The sequence below is a fragment of the Heterocephalus glaber genome, unplaced genomic scaffold (assembly GCF_053883595.1).
Source record: "Heterocephalus glaber isolate CG9 unplaced genomic scaffold, H.glaber_assembly_v1.0 deba00001457, whole genome shotgun sequence".
NCBI lineage: Eukaryota > Metazoa > Chordata > Mammalia > Rodentia > Bathyergidae > Heterocephalus > Heterocephalus glaber.
Window position 1 is genome coordinate 29,987,098 of NW_028258305.1, and position 16,585 is coordinate 30,003,682.

General features: G+C 40.4%; 1 protein-coding gene across 2 annotated transcripts in view; it reads left to right on the top strand.

Moving 5' to 3' along the window:
* Positions 1 to 729: 729 nt before the first annotated feature.
* Hnrnpll (heterogeneous nuclear ribonucleoprotein L like) overlaps positions 730 to 16,585 on the top strand; it is a 38,091-nt gene continuing 22,235 nt past the window's right edge. Inside the window, exons 1-2 of one of the 2 annotated variants that reach the window (XM_021253739.2) lie at positions 730 to 1,292; positions 11,821 to 11,939. In XM_021253739.2, the coding sequence (XP_021109398.1) occupies positions 1,107 to 1,292; positions 11,821 to 11,939 (305 nt within the window). In that variant the 5' untranslated portion in view covers positions 730 to 1,106. The remainder of the gene's footprint in view (positions 1,293 to 11,820; positions 11,940 to 16,585) is intronic. The other variant, XM_004839317.4, reaches the window with a different exon arrangement.

Below are 16,585 nucleotides of genomic sequence, written 5' to 3' on the forward strand. Positions count from 1 at the left end.
GGGTCCAGAGGAAGTAAGTTGTGGGCCAAAGGACAAGTGATACGGCGAAATAGATCGTCCAGATGAGCGAACTGGGATGGACGTGGGTTTTACGTGGAAGTTTAAAGGCGTCTTCCAGTGAGGCAGCGACTGGGACAAGTCACCTCGACAGCAAGGGTCCCGGCTGCAGATAACCGACAGGTGCCCGCGCCCTGCAGCGTCTCGTCTGGCACCTCGCCCGCTTTCGGTGAGGTCCACAGCTCCTCTCCAACCTCTCGTCAGCCGGCAGCTCTCCACCCGGGGAAGGCCTGCTGCCAAGCCCTCTCCTCCCCTCATCTCCTGCAGTTTTGGGGCTGTGCGGGGCACATCTGTAGAGATTTCAAGGGTTTCCCTCCTTTTGAAGAAGAGAAGCAAAGCATTCAAATTAGGGGGAGGGCGGTTAACACCCGCAAGCCAGGATCCGCTATCCGCCTCGCTGCCTGTCCCTGCTCCCTCCGCGCCTCGCCTCAGTAAAAGCCTAAAAGCGCCAACGGCCGCGGGGCCACAACGGCTCCCGGGCAGCGCGCGTCGGCCGTTACGCCACCGGTACTAGCGGGCTGGTGGCGCGTTCACCAGGCACAGGGAACGAGCCCAGGCCAGGCCCCGGGCGGATTTTGACGGACAGCCCTTCTAGCCAATTGGCAGCCTGCTCGACTTTCCCGCTCTACCAATAGGGAGCGGGACCCCGGCTGGGAAGGGGGCGCTTCCCGAGGGCTGCGGCTGGATTCGATCCTGCGCGGTGGCCGCGAAGGCGGGCGGTGGGGAGCGGATTAGAGGAGGAGGGAAGACCGGAAGCCACGGTCGCGTCTCCATCCTTAGATTTGCTCCCCCGGGCTGGGAGCAGAGCTCAGTGTTGTCTGGCCGGTAAAGGGGAGCGGCCGCTCCGGACCCTCCTCCCGGGGCGCTGCTCTCAGCCCGCCGGCTCTACTCAGCCATCGGCTCCCGGGCGCGCGCGCCCCGCGAACGGCCCGGCCGCGCAGACCTCGGCCGGAGAGGCGCTGCCCGCGGCGGGCACTGGCCGGCGGAGTCCGAGGCCCGCACCCCTCCGCCACCCCCTCCGCTGGCCCGCCGGTCTCCGGGCTGCCGCCATGTCCTCCTCTTCCTCCTCCCCCAGGGAGACGTATGAGGAGGACCGGGAGTACGAGAGCCAGGCCAAGCGCCTCAAGACCGAGGAGGGCGAGATCGACTACTCGGCCGAGGAGGGCGAGAACCGCCGCGAAGCGACTCCGCGGGGCGGGGGCGAGAGTGGCGGCGGCCGGAGCTTCGCACAGCCGGTAACAAAGCGCGGCGGCTCCGGGTAGCAGGGCCGGCGGCGGGGCTCGGGCCGGGCCTCCCGCGCACCCCGCTCTTTCCTCTTTCCTGCTGACGCGGCCGGGATGCGCCGGCTCTCCTCTGGTGCTGCTCCTGGTGCCGCTCCTGGCAGCTCTCCCTGCTTCCCGCTTCCCGGCCCCGCCGCGGGCCCTGAACGTGGGGAGGGTCGCGGGCGGCGGGCAGGCGGCGGCGCTTCCGCTCCGGGGGGCGGGGGGCGGCGGGCGCGAGGCTCTTTGTTACTTAATTCCCGGGGCGCGGGGCCGGCGCGGACCGACGCCTGCTGCAGCCCCTCGGCCCGGAGCGAAGCATCCTCGCGCCGGGCTCCGTCGCCGCAGGGCTCTGGTCGCCAGGGTCCTGGGGACCGCCCCGGCTAAGTGACACCTTAACGCCCTGGCGCTCACACCGGAGGTCCCTTCAAGGTTCAAGTTTTAAAAAAACACCTTTGCAGGCCTGGCTAGCACACTTAGCGACTGAGTTTCGGGATACTGGCTCAATACAGCTTTTACCTCTTCCGTTACAAAAATGTGTTAGCAGGTGTTAGTGCACCCGTACTTCCAAGTAAAAACATATCTTAAAATTACTTCAGTTCTTCGATGGCAGCGTACTTCAGATTCACCCCGCGAAAGGAGGAACTGACCTCATCACTATTAAACACGTTCCTGGAGTCCTTCATCAGCAGTGTTAGCTGGAGGCAGAAGGAATGTGGAAAACATTTGATTATCCACATGAAGTACTCGGCTTTGGTTGGATGGAGAGACTTTCAGGAAACAAAGCGACATAAATATTTTCGCCTTTTCTTGGTGTACTGTCTTAATGACTTAGGTGTTTTTTTTTTTAAACATTCAATACGTTTGAATTGGGATTCAGCAAACTTTTACCAAAATTTCTCTTTCTTCCCGTTATACGAGACAAATTAGAAGCCTTTTAAAAAGATTCCGTTTGAATTTTTGTGTAAAAAATTCTGGTTATTAGTCTGCACTGTTAGTTTTCAAATATGAAAAGGTGATGTGTGGTTGGACCACATTTTAAAAAGATTTTCTTCCTCTAAAATAGTTTTCCTTGTAGTTAGCTATTCCTTTTGATTTTTGCGGCTAGTTATATGAAGTGTGAATAAAGAAAATGCTTTTTCTTCTTGGGAAGTTACAGTTCAAAACCAACTCTATTGTGAAAGTTGGAAATAGTAATATTATAACTAGTATTTAGGTGTATTTGATCAATATACTTCTTTTGCCAAAAGTCTTGGTTGAGTTTTTTGCATGACACCATGAAATGGCTTTAAAGAGTCTTGGAAAGATACTTAAAACAGTTTAGGAAAGGTGGTTATTGAAACAATATTTTGGATGTTAGGAAAGTAATATGTAATTAATAATAGCAAAGTGAATTGTATGTAGCAGTGGAAATAGCACTTAACCACAGGCTTGAAAGAGGGTCAGGGGTCCACATAGCATAATAGTATTCATGTAACCTTGAGAAAGTCAGTTAACTCTACTGTGTTATCTTGGTCTGTAAAATATGAAAGTTGAGCTACAAGTCTTCCTTACTTGAAGCTGTAGTTAAGAAATTAACATACTGAAGCTTTTAAATTACCTAGGCACAAACTAAACATGTGCAGATAAGAGTTATACATTTTTTAATTTTACTGTAGTTACATTTCTTAGGAAAGGGTGAGTTGCCTTCATTTAACAAAACTGAACCTGGACTGTGAAATTAATCTAAATCTAATCTTCCTATTTCTAAACATTTTTCTTCTCCCTGTAATTTGTAACTCAATTTTGAAATCACTCCAACTATGGAAACTTGCACATAATAAACTTATATAATTAAGGTACGCATTCCTTGGATAGAAGTTTACTATCTAGTGCTTCATCATGCAAAACTATGGTAATTTATCTGACTAAAAGAGAGTTTAGCCGAATCTCAGTGGTTCTTTAACCCTGAGAAGAAAAATACCTTTGTAACCAAACTTTCAAGAGTAAATACGGTGCCGGTGATTTAGCTCAGTGGTTCCGCAAGGTCCTGAGTTCGATCTCTGGTACCCCCCTCAAAAAAGAGTAAATACAGGTTAGGTACAGTGATGGGCAGTCTTTTCAACTCTGGTTGGAAGTTTATAAAGTGCAAAGTAAAACTTCAGAGATTTTTATTGTTAGACTGTTTATAATTTTCTGTGACTGCTTTAATAATAGCCAAGTTTAAGGGAAACAGTTAAAAATGAATTGTTCATTGTGAGTGATCTTGATTTTGAAAGTATCAAGAGAAATGAGAGATGTGAGATAATAAGATACCTTTCAAATAGTTGTGTTCTGGTACTTACTTTTTATAGAGTAAAACCTTCTAGAGTTTTAAATTCACTGAACTAAGCTTGATTATGGAGGTTACAGTTTACTTTGTTCCTATAAGCTGTGTTCTTAAATTCAGCAGGCATGATCTTTAAGATCATATTAATAGTAAACTTGTGTATTTTATTAATTTTAAGAAAGCAGCTTGACCTCCAAATAGTATGGCTTTACTTAGCAAAACCAATTAAGTAAATTGAGATGGAGTGCCAGTTTGTTTTTGAGATTGTTTTTTCAATTACTGAATTATGCTAGTAAATGGCAAATAGGTAAAAAATTGAGTGATTTGTTTAAAATGTAAACAAAATGCAAGTTTCTCAACTTTTAACAGACTTGCAGGATGGTAAAACTTTTACACCAAGATAAAATTGTAGCTCCTAGTATTTCCAAATAAAAGATTATGCCAGTTTGAATTCTAATACAATTATACTTGTATGATAGAAATGATAGGAGTATTATGATGGCTTATTGAATGAATATGGAATGTGAGATAGGATGAGATAACTTTGGTTAGTTTAGTTTTCATAGAGAAGATAGTGAGCGTAGCAGTTATGGAAATACAAAAGTTTAAAAATGTGTGCCCCCAGAGATAAATGTTAGAGTTTTTAGGTTTGTTATAGCAGTAGTGTCCCATAGCTGAGCTGCTGCAGAAAAGTGAGGAATGTGTAGGCCTAGTTTTCGGAAAGAATTGAAAAGAATTAGGTTTGATTTTAGCAAGTGACTGTTCACGTTATCAAATAGTGAAAAGAACAGGCTGGAGGTATCACTCTGTGGTAGAGTATGTGCTTAGTATGTGTGAGGTCCAAGTTCAATTCCCAGCACCAAAAGGAAAAAAATCTTTTAATGGACCCAGTAGGATGATCAAGGCAGGTATTTTGGCCCTACTACCAACATGCTTTTTGACTCAACTTCTCAGAGACTCGGTGATCTCTATGATCCTATGATCCTTTAATTCCTTAAAAAATAATTGAGCTGTGTGCTTGATGTTGTTGTAATAAGTAGAAGATAGCCCATATTTTAAGATCAGTGATCCTATGTCATCTATTGCCTTTTCCTCCAGGAAACTGAACACAGCTTTCAGGGCTTGCAGTTATAGAGTCCCAGTAACAGCCCAGTGTGGTTGCACACATCTGTAAACCTGTGAGTTCAAGGCCAGCCTGAAATATGCAGCAAGACCCTGTCTGTGTGCTTAAACAAAACAGAAAGGAGGTGGGAGTGGGGAGTTTATTGGTCCATGCAGCCGGGAAAGCCAAATTGTATTCATTTCAGGCATGGGTTGATCCAGGGATTTAGATGATATTGTAGAGACTTGATTTTATCTCTGTTGTGCTTTCCTCCTTGAGGTGGTAAAGCTAGGTTCAGATTCTTAGAATTAGCAAACAAAGTATCTTTTCTCCAAAAATCTCCCTGGTCAGCCATTTTGGAAGGCAGCTATGCTCACCACTATACCACCAAGGCAGACAGGTCAGCCATTTTGGATCCCCTATTCCAATTCTGGGCCATCTCAGATTAGAGAGGTATGATTGTGTGATTTAAAATACTGGTGGAATAATATGGAGTAAGGGAAAGTTTGTGTGTGTGAGTGTAAGAGAGGGGGCTGGGGCTCAGACAAATGGCCTTGTACATACCAGGAAACTCTGCCACTGTGCCAAATCTGCAGGGCCCCCTCAGCCCCTTTTAGAACAAGGGAACAGGAGTTATGGGTAAATAAAACCAAGTGATTTCTACTATATGAGCCAAAAGGTAAAGATAATTAAAATTTTTTTTTTTTGATACGTAGGGTTTATAGCTCAGTGGTAGAGGACTTGCCTGGCATTGTGCAGTATTCTTGGTTCCATCCCCAGCACCACCTTCCAAAGGTTATTTAAGTAATTTCATTGGTTATTGTTTTCAGTCTTTTCTGTTGTATAAATGTACCTACTCTATTTTGGCTCTGCTATATTCTTTTAAAATAGAAGACCAAGTAGAGATGTAATTGTTTAGTAAGAAAAAGTATGTAGGTTAACTTTTTTTTTTTTGGTACCAGGGATCGAACTGAGGACCTTGCACTTTCGAGGCAGGCAGCAGCACCACTGAGCTAAATCCCTGGCCCTGTAGGTTAACTTTTAAATGTAGTACGAAATAAAATATTAGTTACAGCTGCCCCTATAAACTTCGTCATTAACTACATGAAGTGTCCAAAGTAAGGAAGAGGGTAATCTTACATATCTAGAATTCTATTTTACATATTTGGAAATCCATTTCTTGGTTCTACATTGACAAATACTAGTGTATCCAGAGAAAGATTATAGGGCTGGAAAAGGCACTTGAAATGTATCTCTTAAGAGGGTGAAAGAAGAATCTGGAGGATATTTGACCTGAAGGGCAAGTTTGGTTGTTATTACAAATAATTAGAAGATCATGTAGAAGAAGGAAATGTAGATGAAGGGGTACCAAGTAAAATTTATTGTGACTCTATTCAGTAAACATATATAGTACTGTGCTTGATATTTTATGCATGTTGTTTTAATTCTTCATTGTAGTTTTGCATGATAAAGCATGTGGTAAAGAGGGGTTTTTTTTGGTGGGGGGGGCTGGGTATTGAACTCAGGACCTTCCACTTTTGAGGCAGGCTGTGGAACCACTGAGCTAAATCCCCGGCCCAAGAGTTGTTTGTTTGTTTGTTTGTTTGTTTTTTGGTACCGGGGATCGAACTCAGGACCTTGCACTTGCAAGGCAGGCACAGTGCCACTGAGCTAAATCTCTAGCCCAGGAGTTTTTTTTAACCTAGAAACAGGCATAGAAAGGTAAAGTAACTAGACTAAGATCATTGAGCCAGTAATTGTCCAAAGATTTAAACGCTTTTCTGACTCCAAAAGCCCTTTTGGATGATAATCAACAGAAGATAGTTTTGGTTATGGATGGTGTCTTTGACTTTCTTGTTACTTTCTTGCTGCTGAGACACAATATCCAACAACCACAACTCTAAAGAGGAAAGGTTTGTTTGGCTCAAGTTTTGTAGAGGTTTCAGTCCATAGTGTGCTGGCTCCAAGACAAGACTACATGACAGAGGGGCATTGCAGAGAAGAAAGCTCATCGAGGAGAAGCCAACAATTAACGAAGGAGGGAAGCCCCCCACTTCTAGACCCACCCAGTGATCCACCTCCTCTGACCAGACTTAACCTCCTAAAATCACATTTAGCTATGAACTAATCCCCAGATGAGTATCATGTCCCCATGATCCAGTCACCTCCTCAAAGTCCCTTCTATGAGAGTATAGTACTTGGGGGGGGGGCAGCTAGATATAAACCATAACATATGGTTTTAAGAATTAGTGTTATTTTCTGTCATTTGGAGGTGTTTAAAGAGAGGCTAGATTATAACTGTGTAGTAGGTCTGTGGATGTTTGGTATCAAGGAATGAAGTATTGAATTTGATATTGGTCTTTTAAAATCCTGTAATTACAGAAGGCAGAAAATCCTGTAATTATAGAAGGTCAGTGTGTTGAATATGTGTTGTGTATAGAGATGCAGGGGAAAAAAAAAGCTTTAGGCCAGGGATTTAGGTCAGTGGCACTGCGCCTGCCTCACAAGCACAAGGACCTTAGTTCGATCCCTGGTACCAAAAAAAAAAAAAAAAAGCTTTAAAGACATTGTGCCTACCTTTTGTGAATTTAGAATTTAGTCCTGTTTGGGAAGAGGTGTTAATGGGCTTTTCTCATTTGTCTCATGGAAGTTGCATTTGTACTGTATTGAGTTTCTTTTCTCTGCAGTAGATTCTGGTTTTCAATTTGCAGTAATCAAGAGATTGACACTTGTGATTGGTATTACTGCAGTTTTCCTTGAGATGGCCATTGAGGGGCTGGGTGTTTGGTTATGACTAGATTGGTCTGAAGCTGGTGGTGAGGACCAAATAATGCCACCATTATAAATGGCCCAATTTATTTAAAGAAGGGATTACACAATTTTTTTTTAAAGTATGCATGCATTGCAAACATACTTTGATAAACTGGGTGTACACCTGGAATATTGGTTCTAGTCTGGTAGGTAATGGATATACTATACTAGAGCCTAGCTGTCTAAAACATTGGAAATGGGGCCAGGGATTTAGCTCAGTGGTTCTGACGCCTGCCTCGCAAGTGCAAGGTCCCGAGTTTGATCCCCAGTACCAAAACAAAAAACAAAAAAACAAAAAAAACAAAACATTGGAAATGGAAAGTCTTCTCTATGTGAAAGAATTTAAAAGTGACTCGTTAAACTGGAAATGACGTGGCAAAAATATTAATAGGTATACACATAAGAATAAACAATACTGATTGATCCGTCAGTTTAGGAATCAGATGCGTATACCAATGCTTAAAAGAGGTGAATTTCGGGCTGAGGGTGTAATTCAGTGGTAGAGTGCTTGCTTTGTGGGTGAAAGGCCCCAAATTGGATCCCCAGCACTATAATAAAGAAAAAAAGGGCTGGGGGGTAGTTTTAGACTAGGAAAAAGAGGCTCTACAAATGACTGCAGATTACCAGTCACAGCTATATATAGTATAAGTAGAGAAAAGAAAATAGTGATTTAAGCTCTGGAGGGGCCGGTAAAAAATACAGTTTGAAAAGGTATTTTTGATGTATCACTTTTATATTTGGAAATATGTCAAAGAAAAGGGGATATCTCCCTCCAAAAGAAAATCACATCTTCCTCCAGTACCATATTGGTCATATTTAACATACTCCAATTTTTTTTTTTTTTTTTTGGTACCGGTTGATCGAACTCGGGACCTTGCACATCAAGGCAGGCGGTGGAACCACTGAGCTAATCTTCGGTCCTTCTGTAAAGTTTTTAAAAGTTATATTGACACATAATTGTACATATTTATAGGGCGCAGTGTAATTTGATACGTGTATACAGTGTATTGATCATATCAGGTAATTTACATTTCCATGTTCTCTAGCTTTCAGGGAATTACTTTGGTATATTAAAATGAGTTCTTTGGAGGAATTTAACAATTGGTCCAGTGATCCATTTCTTTGTGAGAAAGAGCAATTTGAAAAATAGTCATATTTTTAGTACTGTATTGAGGATAATGATTACTCATAATGGGAATGGAGGAGGAGGAGGGGTTGTGATTAATCGATTGGTAGTGTTTTATTTACTGAAGTAGATGGTGGGCTCTTGGGTGTTTTTATATTGTTCGTCATACCTTTTCATGTATGCGATAATTTTGTAGTTCTATTATATAGAATGTTAAATTACATATACTTAGCAGGGTTTTTTTTAACATTTTGCTATACAGGGTTTTACCCCTGCATCTGTATATTTATATACATATTTTTCCCCTACACCTTTTTTTTTTTTTTTTTGAGGGAAAGGCTTTTAGGTTTATTTTATTTTTTGAGTCAGGGTCTCACTTCATAATTCAGGCCTACCTTGAACTCATGGTGAACCTCCTGCCTCGGCCTCCCCTGAGCTGGACTTACTGAAGGTACAGAGAAATGGTGATGGGGCGACAGAAAAGGAACACTGCAAGCTGTGCAGAACTGTCAGGCTTCAGGCGAGAGAATAAGAAGGGCAGAAGGTACCTTGGTCTGAGGTTATGCCGAATGGTCCCAGGGAGGCTTCCCAGCTCAGTGGGAAGGAGAGAGACTAGGGAAGAGGCCCTGGGTGCCTCCCAGGCTCCACTGCGCTGAGGGAAGTGAACTTCTGGGCCCCCACTGCTCTATCAGTGCTACAAGTCCTCCCACTCATTTCCCTACCCATTTCTCCCCTACACCATTTGAAAGTAAGTTTTGGCTATCATGGTACTTCATCTCTATCTCAGCATTCCTAAGAATAAGGATATTTTTTCATGTAACCATTACCATTTTCATACATAAGACAACAGTAATTCTGTTAAATAAATCTGACATTCTCTCTATATTCACATTTTTTAAGTGTCCCTAATATGTCTTCTACAGTAATTATTATCGATTATAAAAAATTATGAGAAAGAAAAAAAATGGAATCAAAGTCTGTGTAAATAGGGAAGGGTGGAGGGGGTGAAGGGTGCACAGCAGGTACTGGGAGAAAAAAGAACTAAGATACATCATGTTCAGGTACAAACACTCAATGATAAATGTAAATGTATTTTATACCTAAAATGTACCAATAAATATATTAAAAAATTATTATCAGTTATAAAATGAAGGCTGTGCATTTGGTTGTTGCAGCTCTTTAGTCTCAATCTAGTATATTCCTTTCATTATATTTTGGTACTTTTTGAAGAGTCTGGGCCAGCTTTCTATTGCTCTTTGAACTTTTCCAGCTTATTTCAAAGAATTGCTTCAAATTATTGTCTTTATATATTTAACCTATCTATTTTGAGAATAAAAGTTTGTGCTTCAAATGTATGCTCTAAATTAAGTATTTAGATATTATTTAGTGATCTTTTCTTGCTTTATTGTCCTGTGGCTTTGTTTGAGAATTCGATGATTTTGAGGGAGGAAAGGGAATAAAAAATAAAATTTAGTTTAAAAAAAAGAATTTGATGATAAAACACACTTGATGTTGAGCTTCACCTAGGTGATACCTTCTTTGTTAATATTGCTTATGAATATTGTATACATAGGGTATGGTCACATTTATGACTGTCTTTTTTTTTTTAATGTTTTTTTGAGACAGGGTCTCATGTAGTTCAGCCTGGCCTTGAACTTGTGAACTCACAGCAGTCCTCCTGCCTCAGCCTCAGTGCTGGGATTACAGGCATGCGCCCCCATACCTGGTTAATGAGTATCTCTTTAACCACAGAAAATTCTGAGTATAGCAAGTCAAATGAAATTTTAAAGATTAAATTAGTGTTTGCAAAGGACTGCATTTATTTGTTAGATTTGACAGTAGCATAAGAGCAGTCCTATGATTATACAGTTTCTTTAAACTCCTAACATACTTTTTTTATTGGCAGAGTACTCCACTTGTTATATTGTCTTTGAAGTCCGTAGTAAAGTAAGATTGATGTCTTTAAAATAGCCTTAACAGTTAATTTTCTTTCTCTCTTTCTGTCTTTCTGTCTTTCGTTCTTTACCGGGGATCTAACTTGGGACCTTGTTGTTGCAAGGCAGGTGGCAGAACCACTGAGCTAAATCCCCAGCCCCAAAAGTTAATTTTCTTAAAACGGTTAATGTTTAATGGTAAAACATTAGTGTTTTCAGATTAGAGGAAAATAACTAATAGTTTATCTTTTGTATATACATGTACTGCACACAAGTTGTTTTGGAAGTTGTAATGCAAGAGAAATGCCGAGTTTTTTGTTGTTGTTTTGTTTTGTTTTGTTTTTTTGAGGCAGGGTCTTCCTTTGTAGTTCAGGCTGACCCTGAACTCACTGTGTAGCCCAGGCTGGCCTGGAACTCATGGTGATCCTCCTCCTGCCTCATCCTCCTGAGTGCTGGGACTACAGGCATGTGCTACCACACCTGGCTCGCAAGTGATATTTTTAAATATAGATCTTTGTCTTAATAGAACTTGAATAAGTAAATGAGAGCTATGTGCATTTTCAAATAATTCTTACAGACATTACATTTTAAGATAAATTTAAAGTTTGTATACCCATATTTTGAGACATCCTTCTTGACATACTCAAAGACTTCTACTCCATAGAAGCCCAGGAAGGCTTTCAGTTTTGAGTAATCCTTGTTTGTCAACAAAGGTGGTACCTTGTATAAATTTGTCACATGTACTCCTAAGTAAATAACTGTAAGTTAATTTATAGTGGGACTATATAATTAGTTGAACAAGAACAGAAGATGATATAAATCTACTATCAAAGAATATAACCTTTATATAAGGGGAAAATTTGTGATAGTTTTCATTTAAACTTCATGAGATCTTGACTAACTTTTATAGTTAAAACTGTAAAATTGAGTATTTCTAATTGTAGCATGCCTTGTGTATTGTTGAAAGTTTTCTGAGTTTCTTGAAATTGAAAAAAGTTATTAAATTTCTTTTGTGTTTTTTATTGAGATAGAATTCTTTTTAAAAAAAATTTTCAGCCATTCAGTTCATAACCTTATTCTCAGGTTCTTTTGCTAACTTGTTCTTTTGCATTTTGGTTTTGGGATTATTTTTTAAATGTTTACTTTTTAATGCAGAGAAATTTACTTAAAAGTGGCATTTAGATATTTAAAGTTATTAAATAGAAATTATTTTCTTTTGCTAGGAGGCAGGTGGAAGTCATCATAAGGTTTCTGTTTCACCTGTTGTCCATGTTCGAGGACTGTGTGAATCTGTGGTGGAAGCAGACCTTGTGGACGCTCTGGAAAAATTTGGGACAATATGGTAAGGACAATAGGGACTTTATGTGAATTGAAAATAGTGTGGTAGAACGAGCCTTGCTTGCTTGCTACATGTTTTTTTCCTCAGTGAAGCTAGGTAGTACCAAGCTGCATTGCCAGTTCTTTTTATTTTTAAATTTTGAGACAGGGTCTTACTAAGTTTTGTAGCTGGGCTCCAACTTGTTATCCTCCTTTCTCCGCCTCCTGAGTAGCTGAGATTACGCTTGTGCTTGGCTTGCTACATATTTAGCATTGTGTGTGTTAAGATTGTCTATAACTGTGTCTTTGAAACCTTTTAGCTTGTTAGTTACTGTTTTCAAGTGCGGGAAATCACACTGGGGCATTATACATGGCTAGACAAACTATACCACTGAGCTTCTTCTCAGCCTTTATGTTGTTACCTTTTTTTTGGTACCAGGGATCGAACTCGGGACCTTAACGCTTGTGAGGCAGGCAGCGGGAACCACTTGAGCCGAATCCCCGGCCCTGTTACTTTTTTTTTTTTTTAATAAATTTTATTTTAATTTTATCCCATTCTGCCCCTGAAGGCCCCTCTCCTCCCTAAAGCTTGTTATTTTTAACCTTCCTAGGGTGATGCATAGGTTTATTTTTGTGAATATGTGATCACCTCTCACTCTCTGACAGGTTGTGTGTAAAAATCTAAGTGAAAACATAGAGATGGGGGTGGTGAGGGGAAGGGAATAAAAAAATTAAGATGTGTTATGTACATGTATCCACTTCCCACGAGAAATGTGATCATTATATACTACAAATGTACTAAGAAAAAATAAAAACTGAAAAAAAAACCCCATAATTAGAAAAGTGAATTTCCTGCCAAAAGTAGACATTCAAAAATTCTAACTTATTTTTAGAGTATGCCTGGCTATTATTATCTTCTAAGTATGGATGATCTAGAGTTGATTTAGTTATTTTTTTCTTGATATGCATGTTTAGGGGTTTTATTATAGGCATCCAAGGCACAGACCAAGTTGAAATATATGAAGTTTTTATATAGTTCCAGAGATAGCCTGATTGCTCCAATTTTATAAAAAAATTTTAAATATTTCATAAAAGTTTGTGTATTGAAAAAGTAATGAACAAATAGTGATCAGAGATATCTAAAAGAAATTGGGTCATGTCTTCAGTTGGAGACTAGGAATAGTATTAGGTGACATTTTCCATTATAGTATTTTATGAATTTCTTTGGTGACCTCATTGAATAGTTGGTCACTTGACAAACTTGTATGGTTAACTATGGTCACTTTATACTTCAGAAACCACAGTTACAGATTGTTTGTCCTTAGGAGGTGTAAATTGAGAATCTATACGGCCATCATAAAGCCCTTATGTTGAAATGCCACTAAGAGGACTGTATCAGTTCTCGGTCATGTGGACTGGATGTTGGCAGTTAGATCTGTTTGAAGAGTAACATATTGAAGCTGACTTATGCACTAGGCTCACCCTAGTCTTTAAGGACCTACTAACGATCATACAAGTGGTACATTGTCCTATCGAATTACAAAGAAGTAAATTATTTTATGTTTGAGGCTTTTAAATTTAATTTGTTTTTTTTGTTGTTGTTGTTTGTTTGTTTGTTTGTTTTTGGTACTGGAGATTGAACTCAGGACCTTGTGCTTGCTGGGCAGGCGGCGGAACCACTGAGCTAAGTCCCCAGCCAAATTTGTTTGTTTTTTGAGACAGGGTCTTCCTATGTAGCTCTGGCTGGCCTTGAGCTCACTGTGTAGCCTGTGTTGGCTTGGAACTCAGTGATCCTCCTGCCTCAGCCTCACAAGTGATAGGATTACAAGTGTGTGGTACCATACCTGGCTAAAATTAATTTCTTAAAGCTAGGAAATACAGAGACAAATGTTGGAAAGCAAGTTGTATTTTAATATTTTGATGTCAATTGGGTATGACAGGAGTGTTGGGGATGAGGATTGTTGAGTGCAAGGTGTGGTGGCACATGCCTGTACAGTAAGCTCAGCTACTCAGCTACTCAGGAGGCTGAGGCAGGAGGATTGTAAGCTCAAGGCCAGCCTTAGTGAGTCTCTGCCTCAAAATAAAATTTAAAGAAGGGGGCCAGGGCTTTAGCTCAGCAGTGCTGTGGCTGCCTCACAAGCGCAAGGTCCTGAGTTTGATCCCTGGTACCAAAAAAAAAATTTCAAAGAAGGACTGAGGATGTAGCTCAGTGGTAGAGCATTTGCTGAGGATATACAAAGGTCCCAAGGCCAGGGATTCAGCTCTGTGGTGCCGGCACCTGCTTCAAAAGGTGCCTCAAAAGTGTAAGGGCCTGAGTTCGATCCCCAGTTCAAAAAAAAAAAAAAACCCAGCTAGAAAGGCCCCAATAAAATGGGAAAAAACCCCCAAAGTTAATAATTTCAGTTATTCCTAGATGTCCTGTCCATTTTTAGACTGTATACTGTCTGATACTTAATCTGTGGTAAAGTCTTTCATATATGAATGTCATTTAATTTGAAAGTACATCCATCTGCCCTCAGGTGGTATTATGTGGATAGTAAAATTGTGAATAATTAGAACAAATTAGTGTGTAATTAAGAGCTTAATTGGCATAAATAAGTATAATAGAAGTTTCAGTGGAATGAAATAGTAGAAGGTGGTTGCTGTTAAACTGAAAAAACCTTGAACAACCTCCAATTGACAGTTTTGCTTCAAGATGTGATTTAAAATGTAAAGTACATTTATAGAACCTGTATCTATTTGTCTATTTAGTGATATATGTGAGATAAAAAGTATAGAAACTGCTCATATTGAAGATAAATCATCAACTTCAGTTATAGTAAATTTATACCTAAAAATTGATGTAAAGTTGAGAAATAATAGAAACTAACAAGAAATAGCAACAGAATAACAAGTTGTTATGAATGGTTGTGTCAGGTTACTGTATTTTACCTTTTTATCTTATATTTATTCATTATTTTTATGTATTAAAATCAGAGGAGTATTTTAAAATGTCTCAGCTGGATGTGGTGGCATACACCTGTGATCCCAGCACTTGGGAGGCAGGAAGATTGCTGTGAGTTTGACTCCAGCCTGGACTAATAGGGGGACCCTGTCTCAAAAAACCAAAAATAACTCCCCCCCAAAAAATTTTAGAAAGTCTCTTTTCCTCTCTTCTTTCTTATTACAGAAGATTTTGGATAGTGATTAGCTATACTAGTTTTAAAACAAAACTTTTAAACTTTTATACACTGAATCTGTTGCCTTCTGTTTTTGTTTTTTATGTATGGTGTTGGTTTTTTCGCTGTACTGAGGATTGAATGTAGGGGCACTCTACCTGTAAGCTATATCCGTAGCCCCTTTTATTTTTTATTTTGAGACAGGGTCTTGCTGAGTTGCCCAGGCTAGGTTTTGCAATCCTCTTGACTGATCCTACCAAGTAGCTGGGCTCGAACTTGGAATTCTGAGTCCTGAATTGGTTTTAAGTGCTGCCTGGGCAACTTACCCAGACCTTGTCTCAAAATAGAAAATAAAAAGGGCTGGGCATATAGCTTAGTGCGAAGGGCCCAGGTTTAATCCCCAGTACCAGGGAAGATTTTTTTCTTTGTAATATTTCTGTATTTCCAAAGGATATTATTAACCTATTTACTTGGTAATATGATTTATGCTATATCAAATCTTTTTTTTTGTGAGAGAACATTATTTCTTCCTGACTACCTTAGCATTGGGTTTTCTGTTTTTCATGTGCAAGAACTTCGGTTCTTAAAGACATGTTTTCTGCCAGGGGTTTAGCTCAGTGTTCCGGCCCCTGCCGTGCAAGCGCCAGATCCTGAGTTTGATCCCGAGTACCAAAAAAAGAAAAAGACATGTTTTCTGTCGTGGAGTTTATCTCTTACACTTATAGTTGTTAAACCCAGGGCCTTTATTGTTTCAGTATTTACTTTTTTTTTTTTTGGTACCGGGGATAGGACTCAGGACCTTGCGCTTTCGAGGCAGGCGCTGGAACCACTGAGCTAAATCCCTGGCCCAGTATTTACTTTTTTATTTTTGAATGGTATGGGTGAAGATAGCTAACAAGCCTCTTAGACCAACAAATGTTGAGTATGTACTATGTGCCAGGCTCTATTTCTTGATTCTGAGGACATAAAGATGTATGTGGCCAGATTTATAGAAAATATAATAGTACCTGCTTTTATTAAGGACTCATAGTATGACAGGCACTCTGCTAACTCAAACTCATAAGAATAGTGATTTTCTGGGCTGTAAAATGGTCTTTTTTTTACTGTACTAAAGTGAAGTGGTAGTCCTAGAGCTTGGATTAGAAGTAGTGATGTCACTGAGCATCTGACCTGATTTGATTTCTCTGGCCTTCTGCTGTTACAAAAACCATGTTGAGGGCTGGGGATTTAGCTTACTGGCACTGCGCCTGCCTTGCAAGCGCAAGGTCCTGAGTTCAATCCCCAGTACTGGAAAAAAAAAATGTTGATTGTATTTAAAATATTTTTAAAGTTCTTGTTTCTGTGAATAGAGGACATGTTTTCAGTAATACAGGCAATGTGCTGTAATTTCTCTTTCTCCCTTCACTTTTTGTTTTGAATATTCCCCTCAAAGGAATATATTATGAAGGGTAAATACCAAACTGGGTGTGGTGGTGTAGGCCTGTAATCTCAGCACTTGGGAGGCTGAGGCAGG